The sequence below is a fragment of the Gopherus flavomarginatus genome, chromosome 4 (genome assembly GCF_025201925.1).
Source record: "Gopherus flavomarginatus isolate rGopFla2 chromosome 4, rGopFla2.mat.asm, whole genome shotgun sequence".
Classification (NCBI taxonomy): Eukaryota; Metazoa; Chordata; order Testudines; family Testudinidae; genus Gopherus; species Gopherus flavomarginatus.
In genome coordinates this window covers 1,061,203-1,088,421 of record NC_066620.1, presented here as the reverse complement: position 1 = coordinate 1,088,421, position 27,219 = coordinate 1,061,203, and the positions used below count along the sequence as shown (strand labels likewise).

The 27,219-nt window shown below is 42.9% G+C and overlaps 2 protein-coding genes across 3 annotated transcripts in view; one reads left to right on the top strand and one right to left on the bottom strand.

Annotated features, from left to right (window-relative positions):
• Window positions 1-16,754, bottom strand: part of HNRNPLL (heterogeneous nuclear ribonucleoprotein L like) — a 43,790-nt gene extending 27,036 nt beyond the window's left edge. The window contains exons 1-3 of the mRNA XM_050951467.1: window positions 16,451-16,754; window positions 2,924-3,042; window positions 1,899-2,136 (exon numbers count right to left, since the gene is read on the bottom strand). Of these exons, the coding sequence (XP_050807424.1) occupies window positions 1,899-2,136; window positions 2,924-3,042; window positions 16,451-16,639 (546 nt within the window). The 5' untranslated portion in view covers window positions 16,640-16,754. The remainder of the gene's footprint in view (window positions 1-1,898; window positions 2,137-2,923; window positions 3,043-16,450) is intronic.
• A 291-nt stretch (window positions 16,755-17,045) lies between these two features.
• The window catches only part of GALM (galactose mutarotase), a 69,764-nt gene continuing 59,590 nt past the window's right edge, over window positions 17,046-27,219 (top strand). Inside the window, exon 1 of one of the 2 annotated variants that reach the window (XM_050951474.1) lies at window positions 17,046-17,142. The gene's annotated coding sequence lies outside the window, so the exon portion shown is untranslated. Of the gene's footprint in view, window positions 17,143-18,612; window positions 19,568-27,219 lie in introns of those variants that run through there. The other variant, XM_050951475.1, reaches the window with a different exon arrangement.

Below are 27,219 nucleotides of genomic sequence, written 5' to 3'. Positions count from 1 at the left end.
AAGATGTCAACTTCCATTACTGATCAGCCCCTCTTGTTAAATTTTCAAACAAGCACCTTCATGCTTTCTCCCATGCTGCCCCAAACGTCCAGGAGGAGCTCCCTACAAACATCGGCAAAATTAACTCATCATCCTCCTTCAAAACTCTCCTCTGATGTGATGCCCATAAAAACCTTGACCATGGCTAGGCTGTTCATGTGCTGAGTCCTCTGCCCATCATGCTGATTAATACAGAGTCACTGTTTCCTTGTACTCCCCTCTCTGTAGTCTCTTGTTTTATACTTGGATCGTAAGCTCTTGGGTCATGGACTATATTTTTGTTCTGTTTGTACAGCACGTAGCACAATGGGTCTGGGGTCCTGGTCCATGAATAGGGCTCCTAGGCACTATGATAATACTAATAATAAATTTATTCACCCAAACCGAAGTATTTGCAGGTGGCGCGCCTGTCCTTTCATTGAATGCAGAGAAAGCCTCTGACTGCAAAAATTATGTTTTTGTAGTGCTATAGCATATGGCATTCAAAGTTTAATTCATAATTTATAAAAGCCCCATTTTCAGCCCCAACCTTTGACAGTAGTGATGAATGATGAAAAGGACTTGAATTTCATCTCCAGAAAGTGGAAAGATACAAATAAGAGGGTGTCTTGTATTTCCACTACTCTTTGCATGAGAAGTTGTACCCAGGCCAGTGCAATATGCAACGTGTCAAAATATTAAAAAGTAAAGAGGAATGTTTTATGCAATGACAAATTGTGACATCATAAAACCCAGACAATCTATTGCCTTGGTTTCTAACCAAGTGATGGCTAGAAAATAAGCCAGTTAAATAGTGAGATAACACCCATGGTCAAGACTCCAGGTTCTCATGCCCTGTAATGGGAATAAAGAGAAAGTGTGATTTTTTTTAGAATACACCTGAATATAAATGTCTGATGTGTGTCCAAGTAGTTGTAACTTTTAAATTAAGTTTTAGTAATCATCGATGGATCACTCGATGATTGCTTCTGAAGCACCTGGCATTGGCCGCTCTCAGAAGACAGGATACTGGGCTAGGTGGACCATTGATCTGACCCAGTGTAGCCACTCTTATGATTTTAGTAGACTGCCTGCTAGGGTTAAGTGTAGAGCTGACAACACAGAAGTCTTCAAAAGATATTGCGTAATAGCTGTGCTCATCCTATCTTGCTTCAGAGGTGTTATGCAATCTCTGAAGGGTTCAGTGGTCAGGATTTTGAAATATTATAAGTTGCTACATACTTTCTGAAAGACATTCCAAACGTATTGCTATAGCAAAGGGAATGCCATTCAGCTTTTAAGCCGTTAAGAATATTTGTGATTGAGAGAGTTCTGCTGGACTATTTTCTGCTCATAATAACTTGCTCTGATAGAATATTAATAGTTGTCTTAAGCAAATATTACTAAAAATGTACTATGTGCTTAGAACATATTAAATGCTAGCAAGTTTTATGAGCACACAAGCAAGAAGCAGCTAGTTTTAGGGGACAAGGGCAAGGTTAACAATGAAAAAAATCCATTAAAAAGGCGTGCCAAATACTCCTGACTCCATTTAGTCAAACCTGTAAATCAGATTTACTTTCTGCGAGCATAACCGATGTTTTGGATATATAGCACAGGGTCTTATAAACTGTACCTTCATACAAATGGATGCATGCTGAATACTAGTTGCATCTCTGGAGAAGTCTGATATGTACATGCTTCACTTGAATTCACTGTTGTAACAAAAAATACACCAAAACTGACTGCATATTAAACAGCTTAAATGGATACCCATAATTCTTCTGATTCACGTAAATACATTACATAATTATAACAATAAGGAGTACACACTGGAAGTGAAATTGAAAGGTTTTAAAAAATTTTTAAAAGAAACATACCACTGTAATTGGGTAGAGAGGATTTTGAATTGATAATAGGAGAACTTTGTTTCCACCTGATGGATCATCTGTGTTCCCTGGCCGAGTGATCCTTTTGCTTGTAGAATAGTTGAAAAAAGCTTGTTGTCCAGCAATATACACTGGCTCATCTGCGGCAAATGTCACACACTTCTTGGCACTTTCTATGTTTTCAAATTCCACCAAAGCCTGGCGTTTAAATGGCATCATCATGACATAGCTGGTCAGTAGAAAAAAAACAGAGTAAGTTCTCCTGATAGGCTTTTTCTTAAGATTGTTCCATTTATGACAAGCAATGTTAATTTTTTTTTTTAAATTCCCTAGCATAAGACATCTGGTCTCCCTTCATAAGTTAGTAAGTTTCATTCCATTTCCTATATCAAATCATGTAACTATAAAGTACATTTGTACAAAAAAGTTAAACAATTTATCAGTAAGTTAGATAAGCAACAAGTAGTGTTTTCAGAATATAAAGAGTTAAATATTAGTCTACTAAAGCTTGTAATGTTCACAACTAGCTGATATGAATAATATATACTAGCCCTGCTAGAACTGTAACTAGCTGAAGATTTTATTTCCAATACAAATGTTTTTAAATTGTAGCTAGTAAAAGGTCAGGGATGATCAAGTGAAAATAGCAAAAAGAGATCACACTTTGACACAGTATCAGAGTGCAAGAAACCTACAACTCTAGCATAACTATTCTTATAGTTAACTATTGAAAGTCTGACTGCAGACATGCAGCGTTGCACGTACAACAACAAGACTTTATTTGATTAGCCATCTTGTGTATAGAAAGTACAATACCTGCAGTTAGAGACATTGCCAAGAAGTTCAGTATTCCTGTGCTACCGACTTAATTATTGATAAAAATGGCCATTTTGAGATTAGGGATCCCACTGCAAGTCTTGCAGATCATTTAGCTTTTTTCTCAAAGCTCTTTTACCACCAAAGCTCCCAACCTGCCTTGAGCCACCAGAGATATGGTTTTACTACTGTCAACATACCATATGGTTCCAAATTTTTCAAGAGCCTCCACAAGGTCCGCTTCTACAACTGATTCGCAGAGTCCTCGGACATGGACGACAGGAGAAATAGACACTTTGTGATGACTTCCACCCACATCCTAACAAAAGCACAAAATTTTTCTAGTTTATACCAGAACTTAAAACACAGCTATAATTAACCACATGTAAGTAAATGTCTGACCTCTCCACAGCAAAAGTGCCTCCATCCATCCACAAGATCTAACACACACACACGAAGAGTCAAGTGAGTCAGAGCAAGCATGTTGCTGAGCTGGGTATTGAGGTTTCCTTCAAAATTAACCAGTTAACCAAGACCCCAGTTTCCAAGTTTGGTCACCTGCATTAGTAAGACCTTGTCTATACAAGGAAGTGAACCATAGATTACAAAAGATTTCTACTGTGGAATATACTTTCCTCAACTGGGAAGGAAAATTGTTTGGCTGCAAGCATAGATGAGCCTGAATAACCTTTTTTTAATATTCTTCCAATCTAGTTTAAGCCAATTTTTGTTGGTGATGCACAAAGGACAAGGGGACTGAAGATCCATTACTGAAATTTGAACTGCTGTGGGTCATTTTCCTACTGTAAACAGGATCTGAGTTTCAACAGCATCTTCTCACACTATGCAAGAATAATACCAATTAATTGACTACAGGCCCTGTATCTTATGTGATTATGCACTGTGACAGACCCAGGCCAGTGGGGTACAGGGGTCTGGTAGAGGGCAAATATACTGGTCACTGGCTGAGTAGTTTTCTGTTCCCTGAGTGACCAGAGCAGGGGCTGCACTAGAGTAATCAGGAACCTGCTAGAACCAATTCAGGCAGACAAGCTGATTAGAATACCTACAGCCAATCAAGGCAGGCTAATCAGGGCACCTGGGTTTAAAAAGGAGCTCACTCCAGTCAGGCAGGGAGGAGCCAGAGGAGAGGAAGAGAGAGTGTGAGTGTGATGCTGGAGGACTAAGGAGTACAAGTGTTATCAGACAGCAGTAGGAAGATCCTGTGGTGAGGATAAAGAAGGTGTTTGGAGGAGGCCATGGGGAAGTAGCCCAGGGAGGTGTAGCTCTTACAGGAAGTACTATAGACAGCTGCAATCCACAGGGCCCTGGGCTGGAACCTGGAGTAGAGGGTGGGCCTGGGTTCCTCCTAACTCCTGATCAGACACAGGAGGAGTTGACCCAGGCTGTGGGGAAGATCACTGAGGTGAGCAAGTCTGCCAATAAGTGCAGGACCCACCAAGGTAGAGAAGGAACTCTGTCACAGCACTTTCCTCACATCACTGAGGGCTACATCAGTACTTAATCAGAATTACACCTAAGGAGTCAGCACTTAAAAAAAACAACCTCTCAAATTTTACATCCTGTTTTCTGATCCTAGTGGACATTTGTACACCACCTCTGTGATTAACTACTTTAAAAAAAGATTCAGTGTCTTGATGACACAGCATAACTCCCGCAATGAAGATTTTCAGAATTTAATGTTATCATATAATTTCATTACTCAATCAATTCCTTCACTACCATCCCCCACAAATGGTCTGCACTAAGAACTGTATATGCCAGGTCATTAGCACAAAAGCATCCAGGTTTCCTTTAAGTACAATGACTGTGTTTATGCATGACTGAATAGGTCAGGTGGTAATTTTTAGTTAATCTTTCCCTGTGCATCCCTGAGATAAGAACAAGGATAGTAAACTTCAGCCCAAAGACAGAAAAGATGAATAAACTGAAGAGGGAACAGACATTGAAAGATCCAAAGCTAGCAGGAAAAAAATTAGAGATATTAAAGGCATACTAAATAAGTTGTGACACAAACAGCTGTTGTGGTCAACTCCTGCCACACTGCAGATTAGTCCAATATGAAGTTAACCAATATAATTTTAACTAAGTCTGTTTTCTGGAAATATATCCATGCAAAAGTGTAATGTCTTCCAACTACCGTGTAGATGCCTTGACCTGGTCCTCAAGCCCCCTCAGGATAAGCAATTAGTAAAAAGTTTTGCATAAATTAGCTTCTAAGATTCTTTCTTATAGTTCAAGAAGTCCTTATCTTCCCTTCCCACCACCTTTTTTTGAGCCTGCAAATTAAAGGAAATTGACTGCAAGTTTAAAATAGATGTGGGTTTACAGTGGATTATATACTTACTTGTAGATGTGCAATAACTACATTGAACATGAGTTTCTTGCAAAAGCAAGATTTGTAATTTCTCTTTAAATCCAGAGTTCTTCCCTTTGAACAACTGATTTTTGAGGTGTTAGTGATATTTCCAAGATTATAGTCCTCAGTATCTGCAATTACAAACTGCAAATGGCTTTGACACGGTAATCCTTATAAACAACCTCAGAATTTGCAAACCCTGGACAGCCAATGAGTAAATTACTTTGTAATCTTAATTTTAGTTGCAGATTGTTGTAGATACTTGCAGGATTATATTGTTTTAAACTGCAACACATATGTTCTTTGAAGACGAGTGGTGGTGGCTGTGGCAGGGAAGAGCACCGATCATATTTGCATAAATCACAACAACAACTTCCTGAATTAAATCCAGTATCTTTGAGGTCTAAAGCAACAGCGATAAAATTAAACAGATTATTATGCTTTCAGATGCAAGTGTTTAAAGACTGTGGAAAATTGAGGGAAATACAGTTTCTATTTTCCTCTTATTCTGTTCTCTGTTCTGTCCTCTCCTGACGGTTGGTAGCAAATCTAGTTCCACTCGTCATGGAGAGCACCACCTGTTTCCTCTTTCTGTACAGCACAGGCCAATGGCAAAAGCAGCTAGGCCGACTTCTTATTCCCCACTTATCATGTAGCCACTAGCATTGAGTCAAAGTTTTCCTTAAGCTGCCTATAATGAGATTAAACTCTTTCCTGAGGGGTTAGCCAGTTTAGGATCCAGCATAGCAGTATAAATAGTTCAAATTATTTGTGTGGACACTGTGGAAGCAGCTAGAAAAAAGGAGAGCCAGCTCTCTAGGCTGTAAGTGCTTGACAGACCACAGCGAAGAACCATAAATTCCCTTTCCTCAACTGTTTTGGAAGCTAAGCACAAAAAATACAAAGTAAAGAAGAATGCCTGAGATGGGGGTGGGAGGGAAAGACAGCTCAGTGGTTAGAGCATTGGCCTGCTAAACCCAGGGTTGTGAGTTCAATCCTTGAGGGGGCCACTTAGGGATCTGGGGCAAAAATCAGTACTTGGTCCTGCCAGTGAAGGCATGGGGCTGGACTCCTTGGCCTTTCAAGGTCCCTTCCAGTTCTAGGATATTGGTATATCTCCAATTATATTACAGATGCTAATGCATTTATTTTTAAGTCTAAGTTGTGACAAATATTTAAGAACAGATTTACAAGTACTGTGTATCTCAAGAGTTAGGCACACAGATATGCAACTGAGGCTTTGGACTTATCTACACAAACAAACTGTAACACTTTAACCATACTGATACAGTTAAAGCAGTACAAGTCACGTAATGTGGACGCAGTTTGTCCATATGGGAAAGGAAATAAGCTAAACTGGTATAAGGAACTTTTATTCCACTGTCACTGCATCCATACTAAATTATGTGCACATGCACTTAAAAACAGTCCACAAGTGTGCAAGATGTGGCTCCTGCCAAAGATTGTGTCTAAACTTGAAAGGATTAGATTAACAGTAAATGTCACTGCCTTCACATGGCATCCCCTGCAAGCAGCAAAAAGCAAAGCTAAAGTAAACTAAATGCAAAATGACAGGTTTCAGAGTGGTAGCCGGGTTAGTGTGTATCAGTAAGAACAACGAGGAGCACTTGTGGCACCTCAGAGATGAACAAATTTGGGTATAAGCTTTCATGGGCTAAAGCCCACTTCATCAGGCCCACAAAAGCTGATGCCCAAATAAATTTGTTAGTCTCTAAAGTGCCACAAGTACTCCTTGTTATAAATGCAAAATGTAAGCTCAAGTTCTCATTGTAAAAAGTGAAAGATAAATACAGCCTGATGTATCATCATCCAATTGGTCCTCATCAGCATTACAAACCTTATCACTGGGGTCTGCTCTTAAGGTGTTGCATCTCAGGACAAGTCTACACTACTGCTTAAGTTGATCTAACTTATATGGCTCTGGGGCATGAAGAAGAATCCTCCCCACCCCCCGAGCAACACAAGTTACAGCGATCTAAGCACTGTCCACACCAGCACTGTTGGTTTTTGTGTACAATGAAATCAATGAAAATATTTCCATTGATAATTCAAGTTACAGATAGGCAAAGGAAAAAAAGGCAAAGGAAAAAAATGCCACTTGAGAATTTTTTAAAGTTTGATTTAAGGAGATTTACTTTGTATATTTTAAACACAAGATGTTGGCAATTTGTGTGTTACGGGTTATTAAGCTTTAACTTTTACAATCTCAATGTCTGTCATTGTCTACACCTAATAAATTTTCACAAATGTGAATTTAAAAATAGATAAAAATAAAATGCTTAATAATAATTGTCAAAATTATAAAAAATAAAGATCAGCTTCTGCCGAGCATAATTATATTCTTGTGCTCAGAAGGCCAGCAGTAGCACAGAGACCCAGCCAGTCACAACCTCATTCAGTCTGACCATAGGCAGCCAAAGCTATCTCCTGCAGACATCTCTATTTTGCTTAGCCAAGTGGCTCCCAAAACACACATTCCCCCTTATCCAGTGTTGCCTGGGAAGACCAACCTCCTGCTGATGGAGCTGAAGGTTTGGAGGGGGAATAAATGCCATATTAATGCTCAAGAATCCCCATGCATAAAATGTGGAGGGACCCATAGAACAGAAAGTCACAGTACTTGTAGCAGCTCAGGGATAATACTGGCAGAAGCTCCTTGGGGAAAGAGGTAACAAATCTCAGTCTCTTGTCATGGGTGTATGAGGTATTTAGCAGGATTTGCAACCTTTAAGGCTAACAGGACTACCATCTGAAGGCTCCTGATTCAGGCCCACTTGCGATTGTTCAGACAATCAGATGTGCAAGGATGTGACAGGAAGCAGGATGAGGATACATTACAACAAGATGACACCCATGCGTGTAAGGACTGGTCTCAACAATTTTGTACTGCTATAAATGTATCTCTACAAGAATAAGATATACTAATATATAAACCTTTGTGGGATAAAAGTTTATTTCTTTATATATAGAGAGAGAGAATCTCAGTGGTTCTCAAACTTTTTTTTTTTTACAGTGACCCCTTTCACATCGCAAGCCTCTGAGTGCAACTCCTCCCCCCACATAAATGTATAAAAAAGTGGTTTTAATTTAACACCATTATAAATGCTGGGTGTCCCTAAACTACTGACTGGAAATGAGGATATGGAAGTAGAAATTATTAAAACAGCTTTATGGGACCAAATCAGGGGGCCTGGATAATCTGCATCCAAGTATATTAAAGGAACTGGCACACGAAATTGCAAGTCCAGTAGCAAAGATTTTTAATGACTCCATAAACTTGGGGGTCATACCCTATGACTGGAGAATTACCAATATAATATCTATTTTTAAGAGAGGGGGAAAAGTGTTCTGGGAAACCAGAAGCTTGTTAGTTTGACCTTAATTGTATGCAAGATCTTGGAATAAATTTTGAAAGAGAAAGTAGCGAGGAACAGAGGTAAATGGTAATTAGGATAAAAATACAACATGGTATTACAAAAGGTAGCTTGTGCCAAACCAACAAGATATCTCACTTTGAGAAGATTTTTTTAGACAAAGGAAATGCAGTAGATCTAATCTATCTGGATTTCAGTAAGGCACTTTATACAACTCCACATGGGAAATTAGTTAAATTGGGGAAGATGGGGACTAATATGAGCACTGAAAGGTGGATAAGGAACTGGTTAAAGGAGAGACTACAACAGGTCACACTGAAAGGTGACTTGTCAGGCTGGAGGGAGGTTGCTAGTGGAGTTCCTCGGGGATTGGTCTTGGAACCAATATTATTTAACATTTTCATTAATGGCATTGGCACAAAAAGTGGAAGTGTGCTAATAAAATTTGCAGATGACAAAAAATTGGGAGGTATTGCTAGTACGGAGGACCGGAATATCATACAAGAAGATCTAGACAATCACAAAAACTACAGTGATAGAAATAGGATGAAATTTAGTAACACAAATTGCAAGGTCATGCACTTAAGGACTAACAACAGGAATTTTTGCTACAAGCTGGGGTCTTATCGGTCGGAAGCGACAAGGGAGGAGAAAGGCCTGGGTGTATTGGTGGATCACAGGATGACTATGAGCCACCAATATGGATGCAGCTGTGAAAAAGGCTAATGCAATCCTAGGATGAATCAGGTGAGGTATTTCCAGTAGAGAGCAGGAAGTGTTAGTACCATTATACAAGGCATGGGTGAGACCTCATCTGGAATACTGTGTGCAGTTCTGGTCCCCCATGCCATGTTTAAGAAAGATGAATTCAAACTAGAACAAGTGCAGAGAAGGGCTATTAGGATAATCAGAGGAATGGAAAACCTATCTTATCAGAGGAGATTCAAAGTGTGTTTTGTTTAGCCTAACCAAAGGCTGAGGTGAGATATGATTGTTCTCTATAAATACATCAGAAGGATAAATGCCAGGGCGGGAGGAAGAGTTATCTAAGTTAAGCACCAATGTAACACAAAAATAAACGGATATAAGTTAACCATCAACAAGTTTAGGCTTGAAATTAGACCAAGTTTTCTAGCCATCAGAGGAGCGAAGTTCTGGAACAGACTTTTAAGGGAAACAGTGGGGGCAAAAAACCCTAACCAGTTTCAAGACTGAGCTTGACAAGTTTATGGAGGGGATGGTATGGTGAGACTGCCTACAATGGCATGTAGCCCATCTGCGACTGCTAACAGAAAATAACTCTCAGCAGCCAGCGATGGGACACTAGAAAGGGAGGGCTCCGAGTTACTAGAGAGAATTCTTTCCCAAGTATCTATCTGGCTGTTGGTTCTTGATGACATGCCTAGAGTCCAAGTGACCACCATATTTGGGGTCAGGAAGGAATTTTCTCCTGGGTCAGACTGGCAGAGAGACTCTGGCAGTTTTTTGCTTCCTCTGCACCATGGGGCATGGGTCACTTGCAGTTTAAACTAGAGTAAATGGTGGATTATCTTTAACTTGAAGTCTTTAAAACATGATCTGAGGACTTCAGTAACTCAGCCAGAGATTAGGGGTCTATTACAGGAGTGGATGGGCAAGGTTCTGGGGCTTGCAATGTGCAGGAAGTCAGAATAGATGATCATGATTGTCCTTTCTGGCCTTAAAAATCCATGAGGCTGCCAGAAGCTGGGTGACAGTGGATGGATCACTCAATTAATTTATTCTGTTCATTCTTGCTGAAGCATCTGGCACCAGCCACTGGTGGAAGACAGGATACTAGGCTAGATGGACCACTGGTCTGACCCACTATGGCTATTCTTATAACTGTGTTCATACTAGGGTTGTGCTGCTTTAATTAAACCAATAAAGTTGTAACGCAGGGGTTCTCAAACTGGGGGTCAGGACCCCTCAGGGGGTCACAAGGTTATTACATGGGGATTGCGAGCGGTCAGCCTCCATCCAAAATCCTGCTTTGCCTCCAGCATTTATAATGGCGTTAAATATTTTAAAGTGTGTTAAACTTAAAAGGGGGGGGGGTCGCACATAGAGGCTTGCTAGGTGAAAGGGGTCACCAGTACCAAAGTTTGAGAACCGCTGTTGTAGCTGTACAAGAACTGTGTGTAGTTCAGCCCTAAGTCAGGAAGCCACAAAACCTACAGAAGAGTCACGGTTAAGGCTACGATTTTACTCATGGAGGTCACAGCAGTCACGGATTCCATGACTTTACCAGACCGCTGTGACTTCTTCTGCTTCAGCTGTCAGCAGCTGAAGTGGGGGCTGGAGGCAGGACTGTGCACCCGCCTGCTGTAACAGCAAACTGGATGGCTGGAATCAGGATCCTACAGCCCCTGCCCTGTGGTTTGGGGGGGGGGGGGGGAAGGAGGGAGAGGAGACTGCAGCCGGGACCCCGCACCCTTGCCCGGCAGCTATAGCTGGAGCTGTGCTCCCCAACCCTGCAACTCCAGCCAGGGTTGCGCGCCTCAGCCGCCTGGTGGAAGGTGTAGCTCGAGCTGCGTGTCCCGCAGCTGCAGCCTTCTCCGGAGTGAGGGGCTGTGCGCCTCTCCATGGCTGCAGCCCCTGCTACAGCTGCTGGAGACGGGGATCTTGGCCTGTCAGTCTCCCCACCATGGGACTCCATTCCTCCCTCCTATTTAGACCTGCCCCCGGTTATATTTTTAGTAAAGTCACGGATAGGTCACAGGCTCAATGAATTTTTGTTTATTGCCTGTGACCTGTCTGTGACTTTTACTAAAAATAACCGTGACACAATCTTAGCCTTATTCATGGTATATGCTGAAGCAAAAGATAAAAGTGTGGAAAAAGCATTGTTAGGATTACCCAGGACAGCAGACATAGATTATAGCCAAGCTATTGTAAAAGGCAGTGCAGTTGTCGAAGAACTATGGCACCCGTGACCTCCCCCTTAAATAGCTATCAGTACAAGAAAAGAAACACAAATGGTCTGAAAAAGCAGTCATTGCTGTCAATGACGCATACCACAGCTATTCAGGACATCACCATTATAGTTCGTATGCTCTAGTGGTCACTATATCTTGACCTACAGATATCAAGGCAGCTAAGCAACATCAAAATGCAGTTATTTATAGCATTTGCAGATTGACTCCATTTGAAAAAGAGCCTTGTGGGTTTATGTAGAGATTGTAATCATTATCAATGTTCTCTTTTTATACAGAGGTCTCTCTGCATCAACTCCTTTGCCTCCTAGGATGGTACCACCAGTTCCACCAGGCACAACACTCTTATCCTGCACCAAATCCAACAGACTAGATTAATTAGTGTTACCAACTTTACTCAGCAGTAAATATAGCTGAATTTGAGAATTAAGTCATTTCGCTTTTAATTTCCAGAACATCAGTTGATAGTAGACTGACTGTCTATTTGGTGTAGTTCTGACTGGATTTCTTTGCCCTGGGCTGACTGCCTGTTTGTTCCAACCCTTTCCTTCTGGACCCTCTCTCAGTCTTTTCGCCTCAATTTCACTCCCCATCTGTCCCCCTTACCCTCTTCTCCCCTGCCCCCCCCCATCTATTTAACTTATCCCCACCTCAAGTAACACCCCACCCCCAACAAAGAGTAGAGCTAGCATGACATTTGCCACCATCACACTGTTCATTCTGCTTGTATGTTATAACCCTTCTGTCTTGTTTATTTAAATTGTAAGCTCTTTGGGGAAGGAACCATCCTGTACAATGACAAGTACAATGGGACCTCATTGTTGGCTGGCCCTTTGGCACTATCATAATAAACACGATTAATAATATTTTTTAAAATTAGAAATATAGAGTTCTTATCTACCCACCCAAGGCTGAGTGATAAGACAAAGACATGATATGCCCCCCCCCGTGCCCTCCTCCAAGAGGCCAGTAAAATAAAAACTATATAACTGAAGCTGACAGCACTTCTGTAGAACTGCAGCATCAAGAGCTGATGTAACCCAGCACTCGAGGCACAAACAAGGTACACATATAAAGATTTCAACAGAAGCAACTTCACTGAATTGCTTTAATACCTGGGCATTGAGTCACATTACTACTTTAAATAATGTTTTAGATCTGTCTCCTCTTGTATTTTTACTGTCTCCCCACCTTTAGTCTGCAATTAGCTATTTCAAAATCCAATTCCAATTTTCTATAAATCTTTTAAAATTTGCTATTTGTTTCTATTATTTTTTTTTCGTCTTCCAGTTGGTCTCACTTGTTGACACACTTTCTCCCCCATATATTTTCCCTTTCAGTATTCACTTTAGCTCTCTGTGCTTTTTTACCTCTTCACTCTTCTCTTCTTCCTTGTACGCCTGTTTTTCCCCCTTTTTTTACCCTGCTACAGCCAGATTATCCTCTCTAGATCACTCCACTCGATACATCAAGCTCCACATTTCCCACACTGCAGACTCCCTCCTCTCACTATTGTCTTTTTTTGTTTCCTTCGGAAATATCCCAAAATATGACAAAAACAGCAAAGTTATAAAGCCAGCAAATATTTTTGCCTGTTTATACACCAGAGAGTTGGACACTGTTGCAAGCACATTGCACAAACCAAGGACTACTTGCATTTTTCTAATGCCTACTACAAGCTAAGCTTTGCCACCTTCCCATCGCCATTATTTTAGAGACTCCCTGAAACATCTCTTCCCTGATGCTAGAGGCTCAATGTATCCTCCCACACAGTCCTCCTTCAGCCACATGTTAGGAGCTGTATCCCTACCATGCTAGTGTTCGCCACTGCCCCCATGGCAGGGGTTCTATGTGCCATCCCACTCTCTCTAACATTCCCCTGCCCCCATACTTATTCTTTTTCCTTTCTGTCTGAAAGAAGATTTATAATAATAATTGGAGATATACCTATCTCCTAGAACTGTAAGGGACCTTGAAAGATCATTGAGTCCAGCCCCGTGCCTTCACTAGCAGGACCAAGTACTGATTTTTGCCCCAGATCCCTAAGTGGCCTCCTCAAGGATTAAACTCACAACTCTGGGTTTAGCAAGCCAATGCTCTAACCACTGAGCTCTCTCTCCCCCCAGACTTTAATGGTGTCAACATTTTAAATTGTACTGGAAGAGCAGAGCTGAGATGGGGCATTATGCTGGAAAGTGTTAACAGCTCCCATCAACCAATTCTTTGATCTCTAGACAGTTACACAAGTGGGTTAAAAGAATGGGTATGCTAACCAGATGCCAGGGGCTCCATGTGTCCCCCAGTTCCCACTTTTGTTTTTTCCAGTTTTCATCAAAATCAATATGGGTTCTGTACATTGATGCCTCTAGAACATTCCCTAACATTTTGGACTTATCAGATAAGAACATAAGAATGGCCATACTTGGTCAGACCAAAGGTCCATCCAGCCCAGTATCCCGTCTGCCAACAGTGACCAATGTGAGGTGCCCCAGAGGGAGTGAATCTGACAGGTAATGATCAAGTGATCTCTCTCCTGTCATCCATCTCCACCCTCTGACAAAAAGAGGCTAGGGACACCATTCCTTACCATCCTGGCTAATAGCCACTAATGGACTTAATCTCCATGAATTTATCTAGTTCTCTTTTAAACCCTGTTATAATCCTAGCCTTCAGAGCCCTCTCAGGCAAAGAGTTCCACAGGTTGACTGTGCATTCTGTGAAGAACTTCCTTTTATTTGTTTTAAACCTGCTGCCCATTAATTTCATTTGGTGCCCCTACTTCTTATATTGTGGGAACAAGTAAATAACTTTTCCTTATTCACTTTCTCCACACCACTCATGATTTTATATACCTCTATCATATCCCCTCTTAGTCTCCTCTTTTTCAAGCTGAAAAGTCCTAGCCTCTTTAATCTCTCCTCACATGGGACCCGTTCCAAACCCCTAACCATTTTAGTTGCCCTTCTCTGAATCTTTTCTAATGCCAGTATATCTTTTTTTTATATGAGTAGACCACATTTGTACATAGTATTCAAGATGTGAGCGTACCATGGATTTATAAGGGCAATAAGATATTCTCCATCTTATTCTCTATCCTTTCTTTAATGATTCCTAACATCCTGTTTGCTTTTTTGACTGTTGCTGCACTCTGCATGGATGTCTTCAGAGAACTATCCACAACGACTCCAAGATCTCTTTCCTGATGAGTTGTAGCTAAATTAGCCCCCATCATATTTGTATGTGTAGATGCAGCATCAAAAGTTACTGTGTTGCATCCAAACACAGAAATGCCATCTAGTTGTGTGTTAAAGCTTGTCACTGAGTCAATTACAGTACTCAAGAGTTAATTTTCATCAATGGTGTATCAATACCGCAGTTTGTTTGGGGAACTTTTTCTCTAATTGATTTAGTGTTATCATCTCCATCAGAAAGTTTACTGAATGGAGGGACACTAACAGCAGAAATTCTTTCATAATACCAAAAAACCAAACCACACAACAATCATAACACTAAACTCAGTTTCCTACATTCTGATGCAGAACAAATTTGTTTTAACACAAATGAACATCCAAAGGCTCCCCAAACTTCAAGATTTTCCACTGAACATTAATGACCATCTCAGGTGATCCTTTTTCCCACCTTGAAGAGTGATGCAGAGAAAATTTCACACCAATTAGTTAACTATCTAGTTTATTAACAAACCCAATACAGATATGTGGAGAAGACACCAAAGCAGGGTTAACCTATATTAATGGGTGCAAAGAATAGTGATTTCATTTCATTATTCAACGATATGTACACAAAGCACATGAGAGCCAGGGGAAAATGGAATGATAATAAACCCCACACTCACTCAAATATATGCGTAAAAAGAGAAGGATTTAGATTATTTTTTAAATCTATGCATATGTTGCCAAACTTGCCAGACAAAATGTAAGAGAGCAGGGTAAAAAACCCTTCTCTCCCCTTCCAGGCTTTTATAGCCACAGCCAGCAATGAGAAGGCACAGGGTCTTTGATGGCTATACCCCAAATGGCAACAGAGCTCACCATGAAATAGACACAAGTCCTGGGAACAATAAATCAGTCCATCTACACCAGGAGTCCGCAACATTTCAGAAGTGGTTGAGAGTAGCAGCCGTGTTAGTCTGTATCCACAAAAAGAATAGGAGTACCTGTGGCACCTTAGAGAGTAACAAATTTATTTCAGCATCAGCTTTCATGAGTTACAGCTCACTTCTTCGGATGCACAGAAAGGAACACTCAGACAGGAGATATTTATACTGTAGCTCACGAAAGCTAATGCTGAAATAAATTTGTTAATCTCTAAGGTGCCACAAGTACTCCTGTTCTTTCAGAAGTGGTGTGCTGAGTCTTCATTTATTCACTTTAATTTAAGGTTTCACATGCCAGTAATACATTTTAATATTTTTAGAAGGTCTCTTTCTATAAGTCTATAATGTAAAACAAAACTATTGTTGTGTGTAAAGTAAATAAGGTTTTTAAAATGTTTAAGAAGCTTCATTTAAAATTAAATTAAAATGCAGAGCCCCCCAGACCGGTGGCCAGGACCCTGGCAGTGTGAGTGCCACTGAAAATCAGCTTGTGCCCCGCCTTCGGCCCGCATGCCATAGGTTGCCTACCCCTGATCTACACATTACAGACTACAGCAGGGCTTGGCCCCCTTCTGCAATCATGGTGAAGGGAGAATGGTGAGCATCATCCCTTCTCCTCCCCCATGGTGGGAATAATCAGCATCTCCTCCTGCCTCTAGGCATGAAAGGAGGTGGGGGGGGGGGAATCAGCAGCTCCCTGAAAAAACTCCTGCCCCTCCACTTGTGGGGGGCATGGTCACCATCTCCCGCAATCCTCCCCAGCACCTCCTGCCCCTCCACAGGCCCGGGGGTGGAAGAACAGCACTTCCCCTGCCCCTCCACAGGCTGTAGCCAGCCAGCCCCCCTCCCCCCGCGGGGGAAGGGGAACCCTGCCCCGCTCTCACCCCGCCCGAGAAGCCCCCTCCGCGGGGGCCCGCTGCTTTCTCCCGGCGGCTCTCGGCTTCCTCGGCGCCGCCGTACTCGATCTCGCCCTCCTCGGCGGCGGCGCTGGGCTTGAGGCGCTTGGCCTGGCTCTCGTAGGCGCCATCCTCCTCCTCCTCGTACTGCTCCCCGGACGACGACGGCGACGACATGGCGGCGGCAGCTGGGCCCGGCGGCGCACACACAACGGGGAGGGGTCGCTCGGCCGCGGACACCACCAGCAGCACCAGCGACTTTCCGCGCCGCTCCCTGCTCCACACCGGCAGCCAGGCAACCGCTCCCGGGCGGCGATTGGCCGGGCTGCTGGAGGGGCGCGCTAGGATTGGCCGAGCGGCAAGCCCGTCACGCGCCGCGAGCTACTACCGCCCCCTCACCTAGTTCTTCGATGTCTGGCGGCTGCGGCTAGGGAAGGCAGAAGTGGGGCCGAGGCGCGTGCGGAGCGCGCGGGCCGCCTAGCCCACGCGGCGGGCGAGCGGGCACGCGCAGGCCCCTGATTGAGACGCGGCCGGGGAGGGGGTGGGGCTTGCCCTGTCCCGCGCGCCGTCCGCGCGCCTGGCGTCAAGGCTGAGGTAATCGCAGTCGCTGTGGGGGCGCCCCATAGGTGGGGCCGTGGGGCTGCTGGGTGCGTTGCGCGCACGGTGACAGGTGCCGCGAGGTGAGGTGCCCCCTGGCTCCCCTGCAGCCCCCCTGTGGTGACTGCTGCCCTCAGCGCCCGTGACGGCCTGACTGGCCCCAGGCCACACAGGAGCCAGCGGCAGAGCAGGGCCTGGCCCCGGCCTCCCACAGCCTTGGCAGCGCCCTCACCACAGGGGCAGCCTTGATACGCTTTTGGCCTCGAGGACATCCCCTGGCTGTAAGTTCATTAGTCTAGTTGTGCTGGGTTTGAATTTTCCACCTTTTCCTGTAAGTGAGCGGCCCCTGGTTCTTGACTTGTGAGACAGGGCGAGCTGAAGCTCCCGGTTTGCCTGCCCTAGACTGTCCGTTATATTGTACCTGGGAACGGCCAGACTGGGTCAGACCAATGGTCCGTCTCGCCCAGTGTCCTGTCTGCCAACTGTGGCCAGCGTCCGGGGCCCCACAGGGAATGAACAGAACAGGGTAATTATTGAGTGATCCAGCCCCTGTCCTACACTCCCAGCTTCTGACAGTCAGAGGCTAGGGATGCCCAGAGCATGGGGTTGCAGCCCTGCTCATCTTGGCTAGTAACCGTTGATGGACCTGTCCTCCATGAATTTATCTAATTCTTTTTTGAACCATGTTATAATTTTGGCTGTCACAACATGCCCTGGCAAAGAGTTCCACAGGTTGACTGGCTGTTGTGAGAAGTAGTACTTCCTTCTGTTTGTTTTAAACCTGCTCCCTATTAATTTCATTGGGTGACTTTTAGGATGTCTCTTTTTCTAAGGGGAACAAATCTAATCTCTCTTCCCAGGACTCCCTGCTCCTAATTAATCTCCTCACCCATTCACCACACTGGGCTTCCCTTTGCACATCCTTCCACCCCTCCCCCCCAACAGTGGACCTCTCCTCACAATCCAGCCTCAGCATTGTCACCCCCAAGCACTGAAGACTCATAGACTTTAAGGTCAGAAGGGACCATTATGATCATCTAATCCGACCTCCTGCACAATGCAGGCCACAAAATCTCACCCATCCATTTCAATAACAAACCCCTAACCTATGTCTGAGTTATTGAAGTCCTCAAATTGTGGTTTGAAGACCTCAAATTGAAGAGAATCCTCCAGCAAGTGACCTGTGCCCCATGCTGCAGAGGAAGTCGAAAAACCTCCAGGACTTCTGCCAATCTGCCCTGAAGGAAAATTTCTTCCTGACCCCAAATATGGCGATCAGTTAAACCCTGAGCATAGGGGCAAGACTCACCAGCCAGCACCCAGGAAAGAATTCTCTGTAGTAACTCAGATCCCATCCCATCACAGACCACTGGGCATACTTACCTGCTGATAATCAAATATCACCTGTAATCAAGAGATTGTGTGTGTGTGTGTGTGTGTACACACACACACACACACACACACACACACACACTGCGTAAATTTTATTTACCTTTTAGTGTTTGTCTTCAGGAGCATGTTCTCAAGCTTTTTCTCTGCATCTACAAAGACTAGAAATTTAACTTTTTCTTCTAATGAAAGCTGAAATTCTCCCATAATCACCTGATTCCAGGAACTGGGGCTTTAAATTCATAGAATTTGCACAAAAGTTGGCAACACTGATATACCAGGCCCCTCAAATCTTGCTGCCCTGACATCTTGATTTTTGGGGGCCAGACTCCTGGTTTTTGAATGCATGGGGTTCACAATACTGCACAAGTTCAGTTTAAGTCAGAGAGCTGCAGGTGCTGAGCACATCACTGAAAATCAGGCAATAGGTCATGTGCAACACCTAGTCATTCAGGCACCCAAATTAGTTGATATGACACTTAAAAGTTTTAGCCTGTGTAATTCACTCAGGATCACACAGCAAGTCAGTGTTAGAGTTGGGTCTCTTGCCTCCCCTGCTCTTATCACTTAACGCTATCTCCTAACCATATGCTGCATCAAATAGCAAAAATATAAGTTGGTTGGTTATACCTGCTATAATGGTTCAACAGCAGATTCTTACTCATGGAGCAATTTCTCAGAAGATACTCTCAGGAAACTTTAAATTTCAGGAAGTCCTAGAACCCCAAAATATATAACATTGAATACAAGTAATGACATTTCTCCCATATTGGCAGCTGGCCCCCTCCCCTTCCCAGGAAACAGCAGGGAGATTGCAGGAGAGCCATGTAAGAGGAATGGGAAGTGTTATATAACCATCACAAAAGGGACAGCCACCCTCACTATTGTAAACAGAGTTACCATGGACACCCCAGAGAATGGCAAAGGAAGCAGGCACAGAGCCAACTTCTGATCAGGCTCTCATGCAGCTCTGTCAGCCTCCGACCCAGTGTTTAGCCTCCAAACTGCCTTGCTTTGAAGGAGTAAGAGACAGCTCTTGTGCCATTGTGGGGTAACATGGCCCAGGGTTCACCATGTTACGTGAGAAAGGATTACTCTATTGCAGATTTACCCTGCAAGGTTTGTGAGTGTATAACAGCCTGTTCTATCGCTGTGTGTATCCATTACTAATGTTCCCTGGTGATTGGTGCTAGTAAAAATCCATAACAGGGCCATGAGTTGTTCCCCAGCCTCTGCTGCTTGCGTATGTTCAGATGACGCAAGGAGTATATACTGCTGCTCAGCTCATGTTGTACATGTCTACTTGATGTTTGTAGGAGCCGGAAGGAACTTCTCAAGACAGAGATGCTGTAACAGTTTTTTTAGTGGGGGTGCTGAGAGCCTTTGAACCAAACTGTAAACTTGTATATGATGGAAACCACTTGAAGGCAGGGGATGTGGCAGCATCCCTATTTCTGACATTTATATCTTGAGGTCCTCTCCAGCCCTACGTTTATATGATTCTGTGATGCACTGATGAGCCCATACCTATCTTGAATTACCCTTTCGTGCATGCGTGACTGCATGTGGGAGGAAAGCTATTTGTGTTTGGTGCATGGCTAAGCCTTAAATCGCCTTTAGGCGGCTTTATGCAGCACTCTTTTGACTGCCTAACCCTGAAAAGAAGAACGGTGGTTAAAGTAGAGCAATGGAGGCTAGGGAGTTCACACATATGGTTAGTCTTTGCCAACTGGGGGGAGGGCGGCGTTATGAAGGATTTTTCTTTTTGATTAGTCTATTATCTGTCTTGGCTTTGTTCTTTCTGTTTCATTCTGTTGAATTGCTTTATTTATCTTTCCCTCTCTCTTCTTTCAGTGTCTCTCTTCTTTCAGTCTATGGTTCTTGGAAGTTTTTCAAGTGTATTGTTAAGATTGTGGTATCCAAACAGCTAAAGCTATGCCTCTGTTTTAGGGACAGCTTGTCAGAGATTAATATCAATTGCCTTTGTGATTAAGCTCTCTTTTCTTTGTACTTGCCATTTTTTCTAGTTACCCAGCACGTGTTATCCCGAAGACGTTTCTATCCTGGACATAAATGCTTACCTACAGTATATGAAGTTTCTAATAAATTTCAGTTATATGGACTTAGGTTTTGCGGTTTTATCAGGTATGACATACTTCCAGGCTGTTGTCTGCTGCAGAGCTGAATTATAGTCAGATAAATTCTGCTGTCTTTGTGGCATGCTATGATAATGAGGTCATGTCTACACTACACAATTAAATTGACTTAAGTTAGGTCGACTTACAGCCACCGCAGTAATTAAATCAGCTGCTCGTGTACACACTACCCTCCTTCTGTCAGCGGTGCGCACCTTCACCGGGAGCACTTGCACTGACTTAAGTGGGGCATTGTAGGGGGCTGCCCACTGCCGTCCCGCCACCCCGGGTGGACTGCTGGCAGTGGGGCTCTGTCTGTCAGTTCTGGAGCGGCAACTGGTGATGTAAGCCATGCAGTATCTACATAGATACTGCATCCACCTAACTACATCAACTTAAGTGCTTTGCCTTTTGCCTTGGTGGAGTTATTAAGTCAGTGTAGTGGGCAACTTACATCAGCGGGAGGGACATTTTAGTTTAGGTGCTTAGAGTAAGGTCAAAGTAAGCTGCCTTAGGTCGACCTAACTCATTAGTGTAGACTAAGCTTGAGTTTCTTTCTTTGTAAATGTTCTTGTGAGAATGAATGATTGACCAAGCTCTTTGTGGTCACTGTTTAAGTAGAATCTACCCTCTGCTAACAGGAAATAGCCAGAAAAGTTTCAATATGTTTCTGTGTAGCATAAGGATTCAAGGAGTGCCATTTGGTCACAGATCCAGTGTTACTGATTGTTGCAGTGTTTGCATATTCCAAATGGGGATTTCTAGTTGTTTTTCTCACTTTCAAGCTGCAACACTGATCCCTTTACAGCCTGCACTTCTGTCTTGTTCCTTAACCTCTGTAAGGCACAGGCTTGGAACAATAATTCTGTTTGTCATTCATACTTTTGAAGGAAAAAAGTAATGGAAATTTATCCCATTTATTTACACTCAAAATGTAGTATCTGATTCAGTATTGGCCTGCTAAACCCAGCGTTGTGAGATCAATCCTTGAAGGGGCCATGTAGGGATCTGGGGCAAAAATCTGTCTGGAGATTAGCCCTGCTTTGAGCAGAGGGTTGGACTAGATGATCTCCTGAGGTCCCTTCCAACCCTGATATTCTACGATTCAGAAGATGATCCAGGCAAATATGCATTAATCAGCTGTACAGTGATCATTTGTTGAACGGTAGGGATGCCATTGTTTTTGATGATCAGATTTGTTCCTTGTATGAGAAGGAAAGCCAATGGGTGGTAAAGTTTTCCAAAATAATCTTATTAATTTTCATGCAGTTTTTTGTTACACAGTATTATTATTGAAAAGGAGATAAGGTTTTCAGTCTGCTATGCTCTAGTAGGAAAGGAAATAAAGATTACTCACTTATCAGCATGCACATAAGTGCAATGACATAATTACACAAAGAATATTTGCTCAGAGGTTGGAACAAAAACAACCACCTCCAAACTCTGAATGACTTGAGACTACCTGATAGTGACAGAGCTATGTAACCACATGGGCCTGTCACTGGGCTTGTCTTTGTTGCTGTATTAGCTGTTTGAGTCTTGCTCCTAACCAGATTATCAACCACACACAAGTATGTCTAGCTTGAGTTAGGTGGTATTTTAAACCTGCTGGCCTGTCAGGGAGTGAGGGACTGAAGCTTGAGTGCTGCTTAAACTAAGGGTATGTGAAAGTAGAATGAATTATATTGTGAAAATAAGAATGGATTAAAGAAATGCTATATGTACCTTTAAGCAAAAGAGCTGAATTGCTGCAATCCAGGTGTCAGGAATGCAGACATTAAGGTAAAACAGTTGCTCTACTTAAGGGCAATTGGTGAAGTATTAGCCTTAGCTCGATAAGAGTTAGTAAGGAAGTAGGATATGCATGCTGTGCCCCAGGTAAATTTTACAGTTTTGCTCTTTGTCCCTTTGTTTAGTTCCCGCCCTTTTATCTGTATAAAGAAGATAGTGTGTGTCTTGCATGGTGCTCACATTATCTGGGTGTTATTAGCAGAGCGCTGTGCTAATAAAACAGAGTGGTCTGACAAACTGAGTCCTGAGTTTAACTTTGACAGGTACATCTACACTACCCAGGGAATCGGCAGGTAGCAATCAATCTATCGGGGATTGATTTATTGCGTGTAGTGTAGACATGATAATCGATCCCCGATCGCTCTCCCATCGACTGCTGAACTCCAGCTCAGGGAGAGGCAGAAGCAAAGTTGACGGGGGAGCGACAGCCATCGATCCTGTGCCGTAAGGACACGAAGTAAGTGATTCTAAGTCAATCTAAGATATGCTATTCTCATAGCTGAAGTTGCGTAGCTGACGTTTAAGTATCTTAGACTGAAAACGTATCCCCCTCTTCCGCCCCCTCGCCCCCCAGCATAGACCAGGCCTAATGCAGTGTGGATGCATCTACTCTGTGCTGCCCGAGTGTTAGTTTTGCAGACTGGTTGCCCTCACTCCAGCTAGGCTAACATGAGAGGGTGTTAATTTGAGAGTAAATAATGAGCTAATTCTGCAGTGAGGACATACCCACTGTTGACCTTGTCTTTCCTCCTCCATAGTTTCTTTGCATCAGTTTGCTGTGACTTATATTCAATTACACTGTACACTCCATGGTGTCATCAGGACTGTCTCTTACTATGTGTATGTACAGCACCTGGCATAATGAGGCTCTGATTGGGACTCATAGGCATTACTGGAATACAAGTTATTATCAGAAGAACAAACAGCAAAACTATTTCATGCATTTAGGCATAAATATAATAAAATAATCAACATGAGTTGATCTAACATAGCTACAATAGCAGGATGAAAGTGAGAAAGAGAGCTCCCTGGAGATCAGTGTGCTCATGAGGCTTTCAAATGTGAATTGAAATTGTGTTACATTTTGCCATCTGTTATATGCCCATGCAAGTAGCTATATTAGGATAAGGAGGTCAAGGTGGATAATCAGCTGACATGAGCTCCCAGTGCAGTGCTATGGCCAAAAGAGCTAATGCAATCCTTGGAAGGAAAAATGAAGAGGGGAATTTTGAGTAGGAGTAGAGAAGTTTTTTACCTCTCTATTTGGTGCTGGTGTAACTTCTGCTGGAGTACTAGTAGGGATGTGCAGGCTGCTGCTTCCCGCAGCTCCCATTGGCCGGGAACGGCGAACCGTGGCCATTGGGAACTGCGGGCAGCTGTGCCTGCAGACAGTCAATGTAAACAAACTCTTGCGGCCCACCGGCGAATTACCCTAATGGGCTGCATGTGGGCCGCAGGTTACCCACCACTGGCCAAGAGAATGATTAAAGGATTACAAAGTATGTCTTATAGTGAGAGACTCGATCTATTTAGCTTAAATACAAAGAAGGTTAAGGAGTGACTTGATCACAGTCTGTAGCTATCTACAAATATTTGAAAGTGGGTTCTTCAGCCTAGAAGAGAAAGGTGTAATGAGAGCCAAAAGGTTGGAAGTTAAAGCTGGACAAATTAAGACTGGAAATAAGGTGTACATTTTTAAACAGTGATGGCAATTAACCATTTGAACATCATATCAAAGGTTGTGGTAGATTCTCCATTCCTGGAAATTTTTATATAAAGATTGGATTTTTTTTAAAATATATGAGCTAGAACTTACTTTGGGGAAGTTCTATGATCAGTTTATACAGGAGATCAGACTAGATGATCACATTGGTCACTTCTGGCCTTGTAATCATGAATGCTCTTGAAAGCCCAGGGCACTATGCTGTGCCCACAAATCCACATCAGCTGTGGGTGTATTCCAATGCATTCTCTTTTTTATTGTTGGGAAGTGGTCCTGAGCGCAGGACTCCTATCATGGCTTCAAATATCGTGACAAATCCCATGAGACCTTATAGCTCCAAATCCTGTGCCAGTCCTGCAAGACTTCCAGCCCACCCCAGAAGTCCCATGGGAGCTGAACATCTTGTAGGATCCCTGCTGTACAGTTTACCATCTCCAATTGTGCGAGCCACCAAACTCACCTCTCACTAGGCTCGGGGCTCTCTTCTGTTATGAACCTTCAATTTTTTTGTTGTTTTTCAATATCTAATGTCTCTAGTGCATGTCCTTATTTTGAAATAGGCATACAGTAACCTGTGTTGCTGGCTAAGAGGAATGAGACTGCCCCTGGAGTCCAAGTTTTCTTGACCTCTTGGAAGCTGTGACAGGACTTTTGCAAACTAGGCACAGCTAGTGATAGACAGAGTCTGTGTCTGCCCCCTCAATTTGTCGAGTGTCTCCAACCTACACCAAAATTGTGCAATTTCAGGTTCTTTGTAGACTTATCACTGCCCCTGGATGCTTATGGAACTGCAGTGTTTTGTAAACCATTTTTCTATCTGTGTCTTGCTAGAGGGTTGCACTCTTTCCTCCATGAATGCACTTCACTAGTTATTTGTATCTACGGTGACCAGATGGGACAGTCCCGATATTTGTGGTTTTATCTTATGTAGGTGCTTATTACCCAGCGTCCCTCTGTCCTGATTTTTCATACTTGCTGTCTGGTTACCCTATTCATACCTATCCATGGAGGACTAGTGCTATGCACTTGACTTATAGAAATAATCAAGACTATTGCCTGTAAACTAGCATAAGGAAGATGCAGCTGCTCCCCTCCTGCATGTGTGGCTACTATAAGGAGATAACAGTAAGGTTCTGTGCTACATACTGGCTAGCAATTTGCTTCTCTATGCAGGAAAGAAATACCAGTATAAATTAACACCTTAGCCTATACCTATATAATTATACCAGTGTAAAACCCATGTGGACAATCTTATTCCCGTGTTAGAATCGCCTTATTTTGGTTTAGCTTATGTCATTTTGGAAGGGTTTAATTTAGGGATGTAAATATTATTTTAAAAGTTAACTGGTTAAGTGATTACAATTATATCATTTAACTGGTTAACTGAGGTTGCTCCGGATGTCCTGGCGCAGACAGGGCTGGGGTCCCTCTGGACAGACAGCGTGGGGGGACTGGGGCTACTCTGGCCCATCCAAGGCTGGGGCTGTGCCTGCCGGTGCACAGAGGGTTAATGGTTAAGGTCGGTTTACCTGGTAAACCTAATGTTAACCAGTTAACCTTTTACATCCCTAGTTTAATTATTATAATACTGGTAAAACTTTCCTATCCAAACAAGCCCACAGTGCAATTCAAGGTGTGTTAGGTTCTTGAAAAGACTTGGGACCTGACAGAGATCAAAGGCTACATTTTCAAAATGTGGCCTCTAAAACAGCATATCCAAAGCAGCATGTCCAAGTTGTATGCCCTCCAATATGGAACTGTTAACCCAGATGGCGCTGTTAGATGTATAACTACCTGATTTTGGCACGCAACTGTTTGTTCACACAAATCTAAGTTCTTGGCATGTGCAAAAAGTTTAGGTTGAAATGTGGAAGCTGGGTTTAGGCCATTTTGGAAACTTTCTGCTCCAGCAGCAAGACAAGAAAGGGTCATCATACTTATTCGTTTACAGGGTTTATTGCTTCTGCTTATCACATACCAACGTCCATCCCTCTTGCAAAAGGATTATTAAAAGGGTAAGAAGAACTGAAAGCTTGTTTTGGTTTGATAGCTTCCTCTCTCTGCACAATGATTATGCTGCTATTCAAATTGGAAACAGATCACAGCGCTCACTTCCCTACAAAGTTATTTGCTACCGTTATGCAATGAGCAACATTTAATTAAATTGCGAAAAGTAAACATTTAGGCAATATTTTCACGAGCATCCATGTGACATCATTTCTGCATCCTATTGGTCCCCAGTACACAAGGCAGCAGCAGGATGATAAAAAGATCTGCTGGAGAGAGGATGGGGAGAATACCTGAGGAAAGTCAAGGCTGCCTATTCAGATGAAGTGGTTTGATCCTTAGCTGGGGAAGTGTTTGTCAGTCTCTGTTTATGCTTATTACCTTTTTTTGGATTTGGGTTTATAAAGATCTTCTACTGAAGACTACCTGCTGTTATGGTTTTGATTCTGCACAGTCACTCACCAACTTACAGTCCTCCAAGTTTGGATACTCAGTGTAAGTCACCTATAGCCTGATATTCAGAGTTCCTAAGCACCCACTAGGATCCAGAGGAGCAGTAGCGGTGGCTGCTCAGAATCCATGTGAATCTCTGATAAGGCACCCAAACATTGAAGCAACCAATGTTAATGGACACTTCTGGCAATGTTGGTTTTAAAATTCTACCCTGAAAAGTAGGTATGTAAAATTAGCACATTCTTATCCAGTAGATCCTTGCAGTGTTGCCAACTCTCATGATTTGATCACGAGTTTCACAATATTTGTTGTGTTTAACCTGATTCCAGTATCTGACACTTTATTAGCTGAGAATCTGGGCTTTCATATTTTAAAAAAGTTTCTAGCCGTCGTTGTAGAGAAAAGCTTGAAAATGTGAACATTCAAACACCAGGCCAAAAAACCACCCAAATAGACCCTTCCCCCCTCACAACCATATTATCTTGAAATTCTCATGATTTTAAAGCCAATCTTATGATTTGGGAGTTCTGACTCAAGAATTTTGAATGCTTGGGATTGGCAGTACTTTTTTTGAATATATTCAGAGGCATTACTTACTTTAGTATAACACACTGAACAGTTTTTTTGAGTTCCACTATGATTCTGGGAAAGTCACTTCAACC